The sequence below is a fragment of the Narcine bancroftii genome, chromosome 4 (genome assembly GCF_036971445.1).
Source record: "Narcine bancroftii isolate sNarBan1 chromosome 4, sNarBan1.hap1, whole genome shotgun sequence".
In the NCBI taxonomy this organism is placed as follows: Eukaryota; Metazoa; Chordata; class Chondrichthyes; order Torpediniformes; family Narcinidae; genus Narcine; species Narcine bancroftii.
The window spans coordinates 229,782,974-229,802,584 of record NC_091472.1 but is presented as its reverse complement, the minus strand read 5'-3'; the positions used below and the strand labels follow the sequence as shown (position 1 = coordinate 229,802,584).

Sequence of the window (19,611 nt, the reverse complement as noted above, 5' to 3'; positions counted from 1 at the left end):
TACCTCACTTTCTCTGCTTTTCACTAACTTATTTTTTAAATATATAATATATAGCGATTTTGATTCTGTAACGATGCCACAAAACAATAAATTTCATAACATGTTCATAACAATCATTTCTGACTGTGATTCAGATATCCTACCCACCAAATTCCCTCTACATCTCATATGACCAATAACAATCTAAATATGAAAGACAAAGCTCTTTGAAAACGAGATGCTGTTCTAGCCGATCCATTCAACATTCACCTCTTTGCAGGCTAAAGCATAGGAGAAATTTTTGGAATTAAATGGAATCTGGAATCTTGGGGAAAATCTTGCTGGCAACAGAGATCAACTGATTAATCTTGAAGCATGTAGGAAAATGCTGAGGCTGTAAAAATGATCCACAACCTATAAAATGTGGAGGGAAATTCCACTGCATTAAGAGCTGTGCTGTTCAGATCAGAGATCATCATCTCCTTGAATCCGTTAGTTTATTATTTCACATGAACAGGAATAAACCCTGATTTCACACTTCTCCCACCAATTCCAAACATGATGATGCAACCCTCAGGAAGTTCTGCCCAAATTAAAGTTCTCATTTCATCTGATTCCTCTGCCCACGGTCAAAAAGCTGGACAAACGTGAGTCAGTGTTTGCATGTGGTTGAGTTTCAAGATATAAAGACTGAAGGCAGAGAGGTGAGGGAAGATCAAGAAAGAGAGAGAAAAGTAGCTCCTTTACTCTGAGAAACAAGCGACTAACCCTACGAGAGGTAGAATGGCATACTTTTTTCTCGCCCTCGCTGCAATGCAGATCCTCCACTGCTCAGGTAGGTTTAGGGGATAGTGGGAATCACACAGAGCAAGGGCTGATTGGCAATGGGATTCAGTCCGTGATAACGTTCTCCTGTGTAAAGGAATCAGCTGGTAAAATATTCCTTCTCTCTCTACAGCGGTGCCTGATCCTGAGGATGCTCTGAGAGCCTCAGTTCTGAAACTGAATGATATCACTGAGATTCCCAACCTGTGTGGCATCACTGGGAGGAGAATGACCAATGTAAGTGTCTCCTGGTTTAGGTGGATTTTGCAGATGGGGTCTGCAGGAACAGCACATATCAACACTGGTCAGTGACCAGGAACAAAACAGAGGAGAATGGGTTTGGATAAGGATAAAGTAGATTGTTGAGGAGAAGGTTGACATAGTTTGGCACAACATTGTGGACTGAAGGGCCTGTGCTGTAATGCTTTCTGTCTATATCTAAATTTGTGTCTGTCTCAGTTCAAGAATTGAAATTCTGAATCTGTCTTTATCTTTGGAGATTGGAGCCACATGTGAAACTGTTGTTTGAAATTCATCCATACTCTTCTTATATATATTTCTTCTTAAATATATTTCCAAATCCTGATTGTCGGAGACTTATTCATTCATATCCCCTTAAAATTAAAGGATCCAATACATCTTCACACTGACAGACAAAGGGTTAAATAGTTGCTGGGCTGAGTTTAATCTCTAGTCTGTCTTGCCCTGTCATTCTGATGGCCCATTGTAATAACAGACAAGAAACACTCAGATGTTTTGTTCCAAGATTTATCTGACCAATTTGCAATGGCTAACGTTCATGACCTGTTTCCTGTTAATAGACTTATCGCACGGGCAAACTGTCCTACAATGTGGATTTAACATTCTCCGTGAAAGAAACCGTCTGTTCCAAGAATTCCGGACTGGAATTTGATGATCCCAGCTGCTACTTCCGCCCCAGAAAGATCGCGGTGAGTCCTGAGCATCATGTGGCATCAGAATCCGCTGTGAGCAGTGTATTGAACCACAGCACAAAACTCTTGAAATTAACAGAGCCTAAAGTTACCTGGTACAAAGACCCCTGGGTTCTTAGTAATATCAAGGGAAACTATGTGTGTGCTAAGTTTGGGTCGTCTTGCTGGACTATTTAAAAACAAACTTTCTCACATGACAATAAAGGTGACCTTGAGTAAAGAGTGTTGTTGCAGAGATAGCATTGAAGTGGCTCCACAGCTCCAGTTTATTGACCTCAGGTACTGCCAGTGGAGTATGCATCTTCTCCCTGTGGCTGTGTGGTTTCCTCCCAATCCAAAGATCCTTTGGTCTAGTTAGTTCCGCTGTGGGTAGATTGTTGGCCAGGGAATTGTGGGGGTGGAGCTGACGGAATGGAGATTGGAGAGGGGCAATGGGATGAGTGTAAAATGAATACTTACTTGTCAGCACATACCCAGTGGGCTGTTTGACTCCACGAGTGCTTTTCCATATAACTTGCAGGCAATGACTGCTGATAAAGAGCCTCAAAAACTGATGAAGATTGCAATAACACCTGCCATTGTGGATTAGGAGCTGCAAAATGATGAACAATGAAGATTAAACCAGTTCTGGTCACGTCATCACAGGACGGATGTAAATGCTTTTGAGAGGGTGCTGAGGCGATTTATCAGGATGTTGCCTGAATTGTAGAATATGTCATATGAATCAAGGATGGCAGAGCTAGTGCTTTTCTCTTTGGAGTGATGAAGAATGAGAGGTAACTTAACTGACATACATAGTTAAGATGTTGAAGGGCTGAGATAGGGTGGACAGCCAGAACCATTTTCCTGGAGCAACGTTAGCAACTATAATAGAACATCTGTTGAAGGTGATTGGAGAAAGGTTTGGGGAGATATCAGAGGTAAGATTTTCACACAGATAGTGGTGGGTGCCTGGAATGCATTGGTGGTGATGGTGGATAAATGGTACAATAGGGACATTCAAAAAGATCTTAGATGTGCACTTGGATGTCGGGAAATTGAGTTATGGGTGGGAGGTGGGGAAAATTTAGATTGTTATGGAATGTGTTTCCATAGGTTAATACCACAGCATACGCTGAAGGGAGTAATGCTCTATATTCTAAATCACATCCTGTTTCAATCCAGACTCTGCAATAATTTGTGATTTGACCCAACATGTTATTCCAACAGGAAGGAGGGTTTTGCAAAAGCCGGGTGGAATATTTTGCTGATAAGGTGGCATACGTTGATGTGGAGTGTGAAGGTCTGAAGACTGTTGACAGCGAGAGTGACTCCATGGAATCGAGTGAAACCAGATTTGAGGTAACCGCACAGTTATACATTTCAAGTCAATGGGATTTGAAACCCATGAGTTTTTTGCTAAATTCTTATTTATATCCTGGACTAAACATGTGAACATTGCATTTTTCCAACAGGATCTAACAGAATCGACAGAGTCATCACTTGAGGACATTTCAAATGTGAGTATTGACAAATTATTTTCACATTGGTCTCAATTATCCATAAATTTGTAAAACCCTGTGCTCAGCTTTTCCAGAACGGAGCAACAAAATTATTTCAGTTCAGTGCATTAGGGAAGAGAAATCAGGTGTCTGATTGCAGTCAGAAATTTCAAAAATTCATCAAGGGATAGTAAAATTTCCCCCAATATGGAAGGTGAATGGGTTCTCCCCCTGAAGATGAAGGAATGCCTAAGTAATGGGATTGTGGTGACGACATTATTTGTAGAGCGCCGGTTGTCAGGGACCACCAACAGTAGCACTGTGCTCAACACAATAATGATAAATGAAAGAAATTTTGATGGTCATCTATTTTATGTTAATCATGTAATGTTCTTTGTTGTTTAATACAAGCTTATAATGATGAAGTGTATTCTGGAATCTGTGTTCAAAATACAAATCTTAATATTATAATATAGGTGGAAAGCAGATCAGAAGAGTCTTCACTGGAGGAGCATTCAAACGTAAGTTTAATTTATTGACTCTCAGCAACAAGATCGAATCTGAGGATCTCAATGACGGAGTTGCCCCGGAGGACACTCTGGACTTTCAAAACATCAATCCAATCCCTGGGGGCAACCTCATATAGCAATTTCCTCCTGAAAATGGCACAATTTAATAGTTCTGAGGGAAGTCAACCCAGTTAATGGTGAATATCACGCTGCCCCCACCCACCATACCTTGACCCCACAGTTCTCCATCCTCCAGGGAGTGATGACTATAGAACATGTGATACTAAGGAGATCTTCCTCACTCTAAATTTCAGCCATAGTCTCTCAGTTTATCAAATCCCCAATACCTATATCATGTGCATGTTAGTAAATTGCATCAGGTAATAAAAGGGATTTTGGCCTTCCGTGGTGAAGATCAAAGTCATGATGTTTCCATCGGGGACTAAGCCAGGTGGGAATTGGAATCAATGGGAGAGGATCTGCTGTCTATTTAGGAGATGCTTTTCTCATTGATCTTGAATTCTGACCTTTTGATTAAGACTGTAAAAAGTTCCACGATTAGCTCTTCCACATTGGTAAAGCAGCCCTCTTACAGCCCCAGTGACTGTCAAATCCATCACCGTCTGGGAGAAGTTTGTTCGTTCTGCCCGTGACCTGCATTGCTTTTCCCCACGTACTCCGGTATATTCTCACCTACAAAACGGATGGGGTTGGTAGGCCCATTGGTTGTGACAGGTTTCATGGTCCAGAAAGGCTTTCTATTGCATTAAAAATGAAGTAATTTAAATTTCAACATTTTAGGAGATATGTGAATAGAGAGTATTTATATTATGCAACCGTGAATTCTGAACTAAACATATGCATTTATATTAATACAGAGGCAAAGCCAGTCAGAAGATTTGTCACTGGAAGCATCATTAAAGGTAAATGTAATCCAGGAGCTTTATCATCTAATTCTTACCTACAATAGGCCTATAACTAAGGTTAAGCTGTGCCAGGTTTGAGGATTCTATTTAGTTACATAATTACCCCATGTCAATAGAGATCCTTGTACTGTGTGCACACCAAGCACTGCCAGAACACTGAGCTCTCCGAGGATGAGTTTGTTCTTCACTGAATTTAGGGTGACCTAGAATGAGAGTGAGCACAACCGTGGTATCTGCACAGATGCAACCAATGATTTCTGGAGAGCAACACCTTTCAAATCACCTCAATTAAATGAGATATTCTGTGGAAGGTCAATGCAGCAGACCCACAGACCCTGTTCTCCATTGCAGCAAACTCCACTGAACATTGCTGCAGTGCACATTGTTGAGATATTCGCAGTGAACCTTCCTCAAAGACTGAGCTCTAAACAAAATCCCCTGATGTCCAGATGATACAATAGCTCAGTGGTAAATTACCTTTGCATTAATTGATCTCTGTTAATCATTATGACCTATGCTGAATGCTTAATTGTTAATGTTTGCTTACAGGTCGAAACCAGATCTGTGGAGGCATCCCTCGAGAACACATCAGATGTGAGCATTCACAAAGGCCTTGTGAGTTCGCGATCTTCGTGATCTTGATTTGTGCCAGGTTGGAAACAAGTACCAGATGAAAATATGACAAGACTGACGTGGTTCAGACGTGGGCTTTCTACTGCATGTCAAACGATCTAATCCCAATACAGAGTCTGAATTAGTTCTCTGAAGGTGAAATGAGCCGAGCTTCTGTGAGATTCATGGCATCATAAAGTCCCTTCAGCCCATCTCATCCAGGCCAACCAGGTTGTTTACCTCAGCTGGCTCCATTTGCCAAAACGTGCAGGGATTGACAGCAAATTGATGTATTCAAGGTGCACAGGTTCGTGGGGAAGAAGGTCCTGTGACTGTTCTGTACATTGAAATATAAATCATTTTTCCCACATCCACATAAATCTTTCTGATCAATGGTCCTGTCTGAATAGCTTTAAATGTAGAAGGAAGGGGTGGCATCAGACACAGAGTGTGTTGCATTCTACGACAAAAAACACCAAGTCCTCCCCCTTCCTGATGCAGGTTCAATGCAACAAGCACCAGTTGATAGGATTGTCCCTGGTCATTAGGTTACCTTTGACCCAGGGCCACGTATCAGTAACATTGCTGTACAGTGCTGAGTATGTGGAGGCTTCATCACCATCTTATTGAGTCATTAAATCAGTTTTTGCCATGCCCAGACTGAACAATACAATGTTCATAATCTTGAGATCAACATTAATTTATTTGGTTGTCACTTACCCTGTCCTGAACATAACATTATCAATATTGTTATACAGGTGAGAAGTCAATCAGAAGAGACAGAAGTCCGGGAATCTTCAAATGTAAGTTTAATTAGAGATTTTTATCTGTTTCATCTCTCTTACAGAGAGATTTTGGGAGAGAACAGCAGGTGTTGCTGCTGCTTCTCAGCTCCAGTTTCCCAATTTCCATCCTACACTAGGTGCAGTCAGTGTGGAGTTTGCATGTTCTCCTTGTGTCTGGGTGAGCTCCCTCAGGCTGGCCCAGTTCCCATTTCAACACCAAACAGTTGTGGGTTAGACGGCAGTAATTTGTTGCTGGTGAGTGTTGGAATCTGGGGTGGTTCATGGGAAGATGAGTGGGGGAGTTAACTTTACCCCGTTATATCTGACACTAACCCAAATAAGCTGAACCAGCCTACGCTGGAAAAGAGCAGCATGAACCAATAAGGAAACTTGGATTAGGCATTGAATAGAACCTGAACATAATATTACATCCTAATGAAACATAGGGCCATAGTTGTTAGTGGGTTTTCCAAAATCACTGCTGCTTGCTCTCTGATCTTTGCAGTGATCGAGATCGCAGGCAGCAGTGCGCCCTCACTACTCCAATGGAGAGTGGACAGACATAATCCATGGATTAGTCTGGCAAATGATAATCTCTCTTGTCATAGACAGAGATTCTGGGTGTTGACGAAGGCCAATTGATGGGACATTATTCCAACGTTAGAATGGCCATTGATCCTCAACTCCTCGATTATTGTAACACTAAAAAAGTGAGGACTCGGGTTCTTTACTGAACTCCCTTTCAAATAGAAACCCAAACTTTTATTTGTTCTCTCTTCCTGATTTACAATGAAGTATTGTTTTTGCTTTGTGTCTTGGCGATAATTCTAAAATTGTGACGTTGCTATTTTTATTCAGGCAAAAAGTCAGTCAACAGAATTATCACATGAAGAATTTTCAAATGTAAGTATAACTGTGCCCGACAGTTGTCCTCTGATTGCTGCCTTCACTAGGAATAAAATACTGAACTCGGAGCAAAGATAGCCCACCTGAAAATAACAGTTCTTTTAATTCTGTCCTTCCAAGGAACACGAGGATTCCAGGCACCAACACTAATCATAGATTAAACATCTGAAACTCCAAGCTCAGCATGAACAGTGGTAAACCAGATGGAAGAAGATGCTGTCGATGTTCATCACTCGGAGAAGGGGACTGGAGCTCCTGATTGTATATTTTATGAAACTCAGAATATCTATAGATTGTAAATATTCTGTATATTGACATGTGTTGTCGTCTTGTTTACTGTGAATCAAATTAAAATGATAAATGAATATTTACTGACCTTCTACGACGTGTGTTTCTCCCTCCGCTAATTACATTCGGTTTTAACTGATACACCCTTTCGTTCTCTTGGTGGGTGTGGATACTTCTGGTGAAGGCATGGGAAGAAGGTCATGAGTGATCCAGACTGAACTTAGAGCCTTGCATTTCCTGATCCAAATGCCAGCAGTAGCTCAGTGCATCTGAAGATTCTGTGAATGTAATTTACACAAAAATGCTGAAGAAACTTAGCAAGTCACAGAGCTGCAACTACCCTATGTAGCAAAGATAATGATACATGAACAATGTAGCTTGGTGAGGTATTAGGGCAGCACCGAATATTGATCCTTGAGTCCACATGACCAAACAAGGTTGTTATTTCACTATTCCAAGTTAAACACATTCAAGGTTTTAATAATTTTCCATCTCTTATTAGTGGAAGCAAAATCTTCATCGAAAAATAGTTTTTCTGAGGGGTCATCAGAATTAATGACCCATGACCGTATAAATTGACAGCAGTGAGAAGACTTTCAGAACAATATGTCACAATGTGGACACAACCAAGTCAACACTGCAAGATCCTACAGGGAAAGTTAAGGTCTGGTCCGAGGATAATCAAGAAGCAGCTTGAGGTTCATCCATAATGATCACTGGGTAGATCCTGTATAAGTAGCATGATAAAGACTATACTCATGTGAGAAGGCCATGACAGTCTTTGTAACCAAGTCTGTGGAAAGAGGTCGCACAAGCAAAGAGCTCTCATTTATCACCACATGTAACAGACGAGCATTCTTCCAAATCAGCCAACTAAGTTCATGTAAGATGACATTGTGAACTCCGGGTGAGGAAACTGCATTGTCCATCATTGAATGGATTAGTCGTGCTCATGTTAACTCAGATGACTGAGTTCTGTTAGGTCTGCTTTGTTCATGAATGAGTGAGTCAAACACCAGACTGAGTCGAAATCAAGGTTCTTTGTTCTTTATTGCCGGATTGTAACACTTGCAACTAACAGTGTTAGTTGGAGAAGGCGCATTCTGCCGTTATCAGCAAGTGGTGTTTTTTATATACCTTAGGATACGTACTTAGTAAATTATCATACCATGACATTGTCCAATGAATAAACTGTTGCTGTCCCTCTCTGCTAGCCTCCTGCACATCAATTTGTCATCCCCACTCTTATTTTGAGAGTACAAGGTCACAACTGCATCTTGTTACGGCCCAGCACTGGGTGACTCCCTCTACATTCCCAGCTCATGATGTTTTTACCTAACAGTTCTGAGAGACATAACTGCCTGCTTGGATTTACCAATGGTGACGGAGCTAACATAAGGAACAAAGGTTCCTCGTCTTCTCCTCCCAGTCCACCAATCTCCAAAGACTCTCTTCGGATGGTGATGGTAGAAGTTACATTATAGATTAAAAACTCTCTTTTCACCCTGAAAACCCCTCTCACTGATCCACGTGACAATAAATCCATGTGAAGTGGAATAAATTCAGAACTGAAAAATCTCTTCTGCACTCTCTCCAAAGACACCACATCCTTCCTGTAATGAAGTGAGCAAAACAGCACAAACGATTTGAACCGATGCCTAATCAAAGTTTTAAATAGCAGCAACATGACTTCCCGTTGTAAACACACATTGTCCCAACCAGTAAAGCCGCCTTCTTTGCAATACTATCTACCTGTATGGCCATTTTTGGGAGCTATGGTCTTGCACGCACAATCCCTCTATACATTAAATTATACCGAGATCCTGCCATTTGCTGTATACTCTCCTCCTGCAAATTACATTTTAAATTCAAAATTAAACATGATGAGATTAAACTCTATCTGTCATTTCTCCACACAAATTTCACCCTTCCTCACTATCCTCAACAATTTTTCAAAATTGAAGTTAGTGCACATTAAACAAGTTGTATACGAGGTTCGTTCGGGATGATAATAACAGACGGAAAGAAACTCTGCTTGAATCTGATGGTATGTGATCTCAATCTCGTGAATCCTACTGACAGGAGGGGGAGTGTGTGTCAGGGTGGGGCGTGCCTTTTAATATGTTGGCTGCTTTCCCAAGGCAGTGAGAAGAATACATGGAATAAATGAAGGGAAGGGTTGTGTGTGATGGTCAGAGCCACATTCACATCCCTCTGCAGTTTTTTGTGGTCTCAGGTGGAGTATTCTTGTCCCACACAGGATATTTTGAATGGAGCAACTTTTCATGTCATCTGCTAACTTACTGATCAGATCATTACATTTAAATATACAGCATTAATATATATCACAGACAATTGATGTCCCAGCACTGATCCCTGCAGGACACCATTGGACACAGACCGCAAGTCAGAGAAACACCTCCACCTCTACCATCGAACATTGATGTCCAAGACTAATTTGGATTCAGTTTAAGACTCAATGTGTATCTGAATTATATATGTGCGTGAGTGTGTTTGCCAGTGCATGTATGTATGCGTGTGTGTGTGTGTGTGTGTGTGTGTGTGTGCGTGTGTGTGTGTGTGTGTGTGTGTGTGTGTGTGTGTGTGTGTGTGTGTGTGTGTGTGTGTGTGTGTGTGTGTGTGAGAGAGAGTGAGTGTGTGTGTATCTCTAAAAGTGTGTGAGATGTGCAAATTTTTTTGACTGCAGATGCACTGAGCTACTGCTGGTGTTTGGATCAGGAAATGCAAAGCTCTAAGTTCAGTCTGGATAACTCATGCCTTCACCAGCAACAGGTTCCAAATGCCAAAATCTATAACCAAGGCTACTTTCTCTAATATTCCTCCCCGGCACTCTCCCAGCAGCATGGAAAATTCTCCACAGGATATCTTCACCGACATCTCCACCTGCAGGAAGACTAACATGTTTCGGGCACACCAAAGGGCGTCTTTCACCGAGTTAATGATCTTGCAGCAGTTCGGATGTCTGAGTCTGCATGGGTCCTGGGAACAGCCTGGAAAGCAGAGAGTTCTCTGACATTTTGCTGCTGGGGATGAACTGTGACAAGGACCCTTGTATGTTTCTGCACACACTCCTGGATAAAGTACATTCTGCAAAGAGGTGGGCGACTGAGTCCACTCCGACGTAGTCATCTGGAGACTACGTGCGTTGTGGCTGAAAAAGTGAGTGGAGGTAAGTTTGGAGGAAATGTCAGAGGTCCTGACAAACCACTGCTGCCAACTGCAGTCAACAGCCTTGTTTCCATTGTTGCTCAGTGACTGACAACTGGACAGTTGGATCGACACTGCAGGACCTTGGAAATCCTGCAAGAAGTGACAGTACTGTAAATTCCATCAATTGCGACAAGTTATCGAGGTTGGGGAGAGGATCTGATTTATGAGGAAAGCCTGTCGCAGGCAAGGCTTACATGTGAATATATCATGGACAGTGATTTGCCAGAGAAAGCACCAAAGTTGCTGCTGCAGAAAGCAACGAATCAACAACATTGCTCTGTTAAACCAGGGATCTTCAAACACAACTCGGCCATTTTCCAGCAAGTTTAACACAAACTGCCCTCATCGATGGATCAGCAGTAGTAAGTGTGAAGAACTGCAAGTTCCTGGGTGTTAACGTCTCTGAAGATCTATCCTGCAGTCTCCATGAATCATGAAAAGATTCACCAGCACTTATACCTCGTGAGGAGTTTGAAGAGATTTTGTACGTCAACCAAGACTCTCGAAAATTTCCTACCATGGAGAGTATTCTGACTGTAGCATCACTGTCTAATCTGATTGTGCAATTGCACAGTACAGGAAAAGGCTATGAAAGGCTGTCAACTTACCCGCACATTAATGGTTATCAGACTTTACTCCATTCAGGACGTCTACAAGAGCCTGTGCCTTAAGAAAGCAGCCTCCATTATCAAGGACCCTCACCATGCAGACTATGCCCTCTTCTCACTGCTGCCATCAGGAACGAGAAACAGGAGGCTGAAAACAAAAACAGCTTCTTCCCCTCCACCATCAGATTCCTTAATGGTCAATGAACCACAGACATTACCACACTTTCTCTGCTTTTCACTAACTTATTTTAAATGTATAATATATGGCGATTTTGATTCTGTAACGATGTCACAAAACAATAAATTTCACCATAAGTTCATAACAATCATTTCTGACTGTGATTCGGATATCCTACCCACCAAATTCCCTCTACATCTCATATGACCAATAACAATCTAAATATGAAAGACAAAGCTCACTGAAAATGAAACGCTGTTCTAGCCGATCAATTCAATATTTACCCCTTTGCAAGCTAAAGCATAGGAGAAATTTTTGGAATTAAATGGAATCTGGAATCTTGGGGAAAATCTTGCTGGCAACAGAGTACAACTGATTAATCTTTGATTCTGGAAGCATGTAGGAAAATGCTGAGGCTGTAAAAATGATCCACAACCTGTAAAATGTGGAGGGAAATTCCACTGCATTAAGAGCTGTGCTGTTCAGATCAGAGATCATCATCTCCTTGAATCCGTTAGTTTATTATTTCACATGAACAGGAATAAACCCTGATTTCACACTTCTCCCACCAATTCCAAACATGATGACGCAGCCCGCAGGAAGTTCTACCCATATTAGAGTTCTCCTTTCATCTGATTCCTCTGCCCACGGCCAACAAGCTCGACAAACATGAGTCAGTGTTTGCATGTGGTTGAGGTTCAAGATATAAAGACTGAAAAGTGAGGGAAGATCGGGAGAGAGAGAGAGAGAGAGAGAGAGAGAGAGAGTGAGAGAGAGAGAGAGAGAGAGAGAGAGAGAGAAGTAGCTCCTTTACTCTGAGAAACTAGCGCCTAACCCTACGAGAGGTAGAATGCCATACCTTTTGCTCGCTCTCGCTGCAGTGCAGATCCTCCACTGCTCAGGTAGGTTTAGGGGAGAGTGGGAATTACACAGAGCATGGGCTGATTGGCAATGGGATTCAGTCCGTGATAACGTTCTCCTGTGTAAAGGAATCAGCTGGTAAAATATTCCTTCTCTCTCTACAGCGGTGCCTGTTCCTGAGGATGCTCTGAGAGCCTCAGTTCTGAAACTGAATTATATCACTGAGATCCCCAACTTGTGTGGCATCACTGGGAGGAGAATGACCAATGTAAGTGTCTCCTGGTTTAGGTGGATTTCGCAGATGGGGTCTGCAGGAACAGCACATATCAACACAGTTCAGTGACCAGGAACAAAACAGAGGAGAATGGGTGTTGGATAAGGATAAAGTAGATTGTTGAGGAGAAGGTTGACATAGTTTGGCACAACATTGTGGGCTGAAGGGCCTGTGCTGTAATGCTCTCTGTCTATATCTAAATTTGTGTCTGTCTTAGTTCAAGAATTGAAATTCTAAATCTGTCTTTATCTTTGGAGATTGGAGCCACATGTGAAACTGTTGTTTCAAATTTCATCCATAGTCTGATATATATTTCTTCTTAAATATATTTCCAAATCCTGATTGTCGGAGACTTATTCATTCATATCCCCTTCAAATTAAATATCTTCACACTGACGGACAAAGGGTTAAATAGTTGCTGGGCTGAGTTTAATCTCTAGTCTGTCTTGCCCTGTCATTCCGATGGCCCATTGTAACCACTGACAGGGAACATTCAGATGGTTTGCTCCAAGATTTATCTGACCAATTTGCAATGGCTAACGTTCATGACCTGTTTCCTGTTAATAGACTTATCGCACGGGCAAACTGTCCTACAACGTGGATTTAACATTCTCCGTGAAAGAAACCGTCTGCTCCAAGAATTCCGGACTGGAATTTGATGATCCCAGCTGCTACTTCCGCCCCAGAAAGATCGCGGTGAGTCCTGAGCATCATGTGGCATCAGAATCCGCTGTGAGTAGTGTATTGGACCACAGCACAAAACTCCTGAAATTAACATAGCCTAAAGTTACCTGGTACAAAGACCCCTGGGTTCTTAGTAATATCAAGGGAAACTATGTGTGTGCTAAGTTTGGGTCGTCTTGCTGGACTATTTAAAAACAAACTTTCTCACATGACAATAAAGGTGACCTTGAGTAAAGAGTGTTGTTGCAGAGATAGAATTGAAATGGCTCCACAACTCCAGTTTATTGACCTCAGGTACTGCCCCTGTGGTGTTTGCATCTTTTCTTTGTGGCTGTGTGGTTTCCTCCCAATCCAAAGATCCTTTGGACTGGTTAGTTTCCCTGTGGGTAGATTGCTGGCCAGGGAATCTTGGGGGTGGAAGTGACAGAATGGAGATTGGATAGGGGCAATGGGATGAGTGTAAAATGAATACTTACTTGTCAGTACATACCCAGTGGGCTGTTTGACTCCACGAGTGCTTTTCCATATAACTTGCAGGCCATGACTGCTGATAAATAGCCTCAAAAACTGATGAAGATTGAAATAACACATGCCATTGTGGATTATGTGCTGCAAAATGATGTACAATGAAGATTAAACCAGTTCTGGTCATGTCATCACAGGACGGATGTAAATGTTTTTGAAAGGGTGCAGAGGCGATTTACCAGGCTTTTGCCTGAATTGTAGAATATGTCATATGAAGCAAGGTTGGCAGAGCTAGTGCTTTTCGCTTTGGAGTGATGAAGAATGAGAGGTAACTTAACCGACGTACATCGTTAAGTTGTTGAAGGGCTGAGATAGGGTGGACAGCCAGAACCATTTTCCTGGAGCAACGTTAGCAACTATAATAGAAACATCTGTTGAAGGTGATTGGAGAAAGGTTTGGGGAGATATCAGAGGTAAGATTTTCACACAGATAGTGGTGGGTGCCTGGAATGCATTGGTGGTGATGGTGGATAAATGGTACAATAGGGACATTCAAAAAGCTCTTAGATGTGCACTTGGATGTCAGGAAATTGAGTTATGGGTGGGAGGTGGCGAAAATTTAGATTGTTATGGAGTGTGTTTCCATAGTTTAGTACCACATCATAGGCTCAAGGGAGTAATGCTCTATATTCTAAATCACAACCTGTTTCAGTCCAGACTCTGCAATAATTTGTGACTTGACCCAACATGTTATTCCAACAGGAAGGAGGGTTTTGCAAAAGCCGGGTGGAATATTTTGCTGATAAGGTGGCATACGTTGACGTGGAGTGTGAAGGTCTGAAGACTGTTGACAGCGAGAGTGACTCCATGGAATCGAGTGAAACCAGATTTGAGGTAACCGCACAGTTATACATTTCAAGTCAATGGGATTTGAAACCCATGAGTTTTTTGTTAAATTTTTATTGATTTCCTGGACTAAAGATGTGAACGTTGCATTTTACCAACAGGATCTAACAGAATTGACAGAGTCATCACTTGAGGACATTTCAAATGTGAGTATTGACAAATGATTTTCACATTGGTCTCAATTATTCATAAAGTTGTAAAATCCCATGCTCAGCTTTTCCAGAACGGAGCTACAAAATTATTTCAGTTCAGTGCATTAGGGGAGAGAAATCAGGTGACTGATTCCAGTCAGAAATTTCAAAAATTCATCAAGGGAAAATAAAATTTCCCCCAATATGGAAGGTGAATGGGTTCTCCCCCTGAAGATGAAGGAATGCCAAAGTAATGGGATTGTGGTGACGACATTATTTGTAGAGCATCGGTTGTCAGGGACCACCAACAGTAGCACTGTGCTCAACACAATAATGATAAATGAAAGAAATTTTGATGGTCTATCATGCAATGTTCTTTGTTGTTTAATACAAGCTTATTATTATCAAGTGTATTCTGCAATCTGGGCTCAACATAAAAACCTTAATATTGTAATATAGGTGAAAAGCAGATCAGAAGAGTCTTCACTGGAGGAACATTCAAACGTAAGTTTAATTTTTTGACTCTCAGCAACAAGATCAAATCTGAGGATCTCAATGACAGAGGTGCCCCGGACGACAGTCTGGACTTTCAAAACACTGCCAACATCAAGCCAATCCCTGGGGGCAACCTCATATAGCAATTTCCTCCTGAAATTGGCACAATTTAATAGTTCTGAGGGAAGTCAACCCAGTTAATGGTGAACATCATGCTGCCCCCACCCACCATACCTTGACCCCACAGTTCTCCATCCTCCAGAGAGTGATGACTATAGAACATGTGATACTAAGGAGATCTTCCTCACTCTAAAATTCAGCCAGAGTCTCTCAGTTTATCAAATCCCCAATACCTATATCATGTGCATGTTAGTAAATTGCATCAGGTAATAAAAGAGATTTTGGCCTTCCGTGGTGAAGATCAAAGTAATGATGTTTCCATCGGGGACTAAGCCAGGTGGGAATTGGAATCAGTGGGAGAGGATCTGCCGTCTATTTAGGAGATGCTTTTCTCATTGATCTTGAATTCTGACCTTTTGATTAGAACTGTAAAAAGTTCCATGATTAGCTCTTTCACATTGGTAAAGCAGCCCTCTTACAGCCCCAGTGACTGTCAAATCCATCACCGTCTGGGAGAAGTTTGTGCGTTCTGCCCGTGACCTGCATTGCTTTTCCCCACGTACTCCGGTATATTCTCACCTACAAAACGGATGGGGTTGGTAGGCCCACTGGTTGTGACAGGTTTCATGGTCCAGAAGGGCTTTGTACCGCATTATTAATGAAGTAAATTAAATTTTAACATTTTAGGAGATATGTGAATAAAGAGTATTTACATTATGCAACCGTGAATTCTGAACTAAACATATGCATTTATTTTAATACAGAGGCAAAGCCAGTCAGAAGATTTGTCACTGGAAGCATCATTAAAGGTAAATGTAATCCAGGAGCTTTATCATCTAATTCTTACCTACAATAGGCCTATAACTAAGGTTAAGCTGTGCCAGGTTTGAGGATTCTATTTAGTTACATAATTACCCCATGTCAATAGAGATCCTTGTAATGTGTGCACACCAAGCACTGCCATAACGCTGAGCTCTCCGAGGATGAGTTTGTTCTTCACTGAATTTAGGGTGACCTAGAATGAGAGTGAGCACAACCATGGAATCTGCACAGATGCAACCAATGATTTCTGGAGAGCAACACCTTTCAAATCACCTCAATTAAATGAGATATTCTGTGGAACGTTAATGCAGCAGACCCACAGACCCTGTTCTCCATTGCAGCAAACTCCACTGAACATTGCTGCAGTGCACATTTTTGAGATATTCGCAATGAACCTCCCTCAAAGACTGAGCTCTAAACAAAGATCCCCTGATGTCCAGATGATACAATAGCACAGTGGTAAATTACCTTTGTATTAACTGATCTCTGTTAATCCTTACGACCTATGCCGAATGCTTAATTGTTAATGTTTGCTTACAGGTCAAAACCAGATCCGTGGAGACATCCCTCGAGAACACATCAGATGTGAGTATTCACAAAGGCCTTGTGAGTTCGCGATCTTCGTGATCTTGATTTGTGCCAGGTTGGAAACAAGTACCAGATGAAAATATGACAAGAATGACGAGGTTCAGAGGTGGGCTTTCCACTGCATGTCAAATGATCTAATCCCAATACAGAGCCTGAATTGGTTCTCTGAAGGTGAAATGAGCCGAGCTCCTGTGAGATTCATGGCATCATAAAGTCCCTTCAGCCCATCTCATCCAGGCCAACCAGGTTGTTTACCTCAGCTGGCTCCATTTGCCAAAATGTGCAGGGATTGACAGTAAATTGATGTATTCACGGTGCACAAGCTCGTGGGGAAGAAGGTCCTGTGACCGTTCTGTACATTGAAATATAAATCATTTTTCCCACATCCCCATAAATCTTTCTGATCCATGGTCCTGTCTGAATAGCTTTAAATGTAGAAGGAAGGGGTGGCATCAGACACAGAGTGTGTTGCATTCTACGACAGAAAACACCAAGTCCTCACCCTTCCTGATGCAGGTTCAATGCAACAAGCACCAGTTGAGAGGATTGTCCCTGGTCATTAGGTTACCTTTGACCCAGGGCCACGTAGCAGTAACATTGCTGTAAAGTGCTGAGTATGTGGAGGCTTCATCACCATCTTATTGAGTCATTAAATCAGTTTTTGCCATGCCCAGACTGAACAATAAAATGTTCATAATCTTGAGATCAACATTAATTTATTTGGTTGTCATTTACCTTGTCCTGAACATAACATTATCAATATTGTTATACAGGTGAGAAGTCAATCAGAAGAGACAGAAGTCCGGGAATCTTCAAATGTAAGTTTAATTAGAGATTTTTATCTGTTTCATCTCTCTTACAGAGAGATTTTGGGAGAGAACAGCAGGTGTTGCTGCTGCTTCTCAGCTCTAGTTTCCCAATTTCCATCCTACACTAGGTGCAGTCAGTGTGGAGATTGCATGTTCTCCTTGTGTCTGGGTGGGCTCCCTCAGGGTGGCCCAGTTCCCACTTCCACACCAAACAGTTGTGGGTTAGACGGCAGTAAATTGTTGCTGGTGAGTGTTGGAATCTGGGGTGGTTCATGGGAAGATGAGTGGGGGAGTTAACTTTACCCCGTTATATCTGACACTAACCCAAATAAGTTGAACCAGACTTCTCTGTAAAAGAGCAGCTTGAAACAATAAGGAAACTTGGATTAGGCATTGAATAGAACCTGAAGATAATATTACATCTTCATGAAAGATAGGGCCACAGTTGTTATTGGGTTTTCCAAAATCACTGCTGTTTGCTCTCTGATCTTTGCAGTGATCCAGATCGCAGGCAGCAGTGCGCCCTCACTACTCCAATGGTGAGTGGACAGATATAATCCATGGATTAATCTGGCAAATTATAATCTCTTCTTGTCACAGACGGAGATTCTGGGTGCTGACGAAGGCCAGTTGATGGGACATTATTCCAACATTAGAATGGCCATTGATCCTCAACCCACTACACTCCTCGATTATTGTAACACTAAAAAAGTGAGGACTCGGGTTCTTTACTGAACTCCCTTTCAAATAGAAACCCAAACTTTTATTTGTTCTCTCTTCCTGATTTACAATGAAGTATTGTTTTTGCATTTTGACTTGAGGATAATTCTAAAATTGTGTCTTTGCTATTTTTATTCAGGCAAAAAGTCAGTCAACAGAATTATCACATGAAGAATTTTCAAATGTAAGTATAACTGTGCCCTATAGTTGTCGTCTGATTGCTGCCTTCACTAGGAATAAAATACTGAACTCGGAGCAAAGATAGCCGACCGGAAAATAACAGTTCTCTTAATTCTGTCCTTCCAAGGAACACGAGGATTCCAGGCACCAACATTAATCATAAATTAAACATCTAAACCTCCAAGCTCAGCGTGAAAATAAGAAAACCAGATGGAAGAAGATGCTGTCAATTTTTAACACTCGGAGAAGGGGACTGGAGCTCCTGACTGTATATTTTATGTAACTCAGAATATCTATAGATTGTAAATATTCTATATATTGACATGTGATGTTGTCTTGTTTACTGTGAATCAAATTAAAATGATAAATGAATATTTACTGACCTTCTACGATATGTGTTTCTCCCTCTGCCAATTGCATTCGGATTTGACTGATACACCCTTTCGTTCTCTGGGTGGGTGTAGACGCTTTGGTGACAGCATGGGGAGAAGGTCATGAGTGATCCAGACTGAACTTAGAGCCATGCATTTCCTGATCCAAACACCAGCAGTAGCTCAGTGCATCTGAAGATTCTGTGAATATAATTTACACAAAAATGCTGAAGAAACTTAGCAAGTCACAGAGCTGTAACTACTGTTGAGGCAAAGATAATGATACATGAACAACGTAGCTTGGTGAGGTATTGCGGCAGCACCGAATATTGATCCTTGAGTCCACATGACCAAACAAGTTTGTTATTTTGCTGCTCCAATTCAAAAACATTCAAAGTTTTAATAATTTTCCATCTCTTATTAGTGGAAGCAAAATCTTCATCTAAAAATACTTTTTCTGAGGGGTCATCAGCTTTAATGACCCATTACCTTATAAATTTTCAGCAGTGAGAGGAGTTTAAGGTGAATGCATCAAAATGCGGACATGACCCCAGTCAACAGTGCAACATTCTCTCAGGAAAGTTAAGGTCTGGTCCCAGATTTCTCAATCAACAGCCTGATGTAATTGCCAATGACCAAGGCTCCTCCATAATGACAAAGGCTGTACACTCATGTAAGAGGCCCCTAACAATCTTCAAAACTGTTTCTGTGGAAAGAGGTTGCACAAGAAAGGAGCTCTCATTTATCACTACATGTGAAGGGCCAGCATTCTTCCAAATCAGTCAACTCAGTACCTACAAGGACACAAAGTGAACTCTGGATGAGGAAACTGCATTGTCCATCATTGAATGGATCGGTCACACTCATGCCTGAGTTCTGAGAGAGATAACTGCCTGCTTTGACT

At 41.6% G+C, this 19,611-nt stretch overlaps 2 protein-coding genes and 1 long non-coding RNA gene across 6 annotated transcripts in view; 2 read left to right on the top strand and 1 right to left on the bottom strand.

The window, feature by feature from the left end:
* LOC138761694 (uncharacterized) overlaps window positions 1–7,484 on the bottom strand; it is a 38,776-nt gene extending 31,292 nt beyond the window's left edge. The window contains exon 1 of the long non-coding RNA XR_011356432.1: window positions 7,353–7,484. This is a non-coding gene — a long non-coding RNA (uncharacterized lncRNA). The remainder of the gene's footprint in view (window positions 1–7,352) is intronic.
* LOC138760057 (secreted phosphoprotein 24-like) lies at window positions 710–7,310 on the top strand. Of its 3 annotated transcripts, none has more exons than XM_069930480.1 (11): window positions 710–814; window positions 938–1,041; window positions 1,626–1,754; window positions 2,967–3,098; window positions 3,212–3,256; window positions 3,715–3,759; window positions 4,626–4,670; window positions 5,223–5,267; window positions 6,044–6,088; window positions 6,929–6,973; window positions 7,097–7,310. In XM_069930480.1, exons 1-11 carry the CDS (start codon window positions 763–765, stop codon window positions 7,124–7,126), a joined length of 717 nt encoding a protein of 238 aa, XP_069786581.1. In that variant the 5' UTR covers window positions 710–762; the 3' UTR covers window positions 7,127–7,310. The 3 variants fall into 3 exon arrangements, with proteins under 3 accessions (XP_069786581.1, XP_069786580.1, XP_069786582.1); XM_069930479.1 differs by having other exon boundaries at window positions 5,223–5,288; XM_069930481.1 differs by lacking the exon at window positions 6,044–6,088.
* A 4,547-nt stretch (window positions 7,485–12,031) lies between the features above and the next one.
* On the top strand, window positions 12,032–18,708 carry LOC138760056 (secreted phosphoprotein 24-like). 2 transcript variants are annotated; one of them, XM_069930477.1, is made up of 12 exons: window positions 12,032–12,183; window positions 12,307–12,410; window positions 12,984–13,112; window positions 14,328–14,459; window positions 14,573–14,617; window positions 15,062–15,106; window positions 15,982–16,026; window positions 16,580–16,624; window positions 17,401–17,445; window positions 18,037–18,147; window positions 18,296–18,340; window positions 18,464–18,708. In XM_069930477.1, the coding sequence occupies exons 1-12, from the start codon at window positions 12,132–12,134 to the stop codon at window positions 18,491–18,493; spliced, it is 828 nt and encodes a 275-aa protein (XP_069786578.1). In that variant the 5' UTR covers window positions 12,032–12,131; the 3' UTR covers window positions 18,494–18,708. The 2 variants fall into 2 exon arrangements, with proteins under 2 accessions (XP_069786578.1, XP_069786579.1); XM_069930478.1 differs by lacking the exon at window positions 18,037–18,147.
* Window positions 18,709–19,611: the final 903 nt, after the last annotated feature.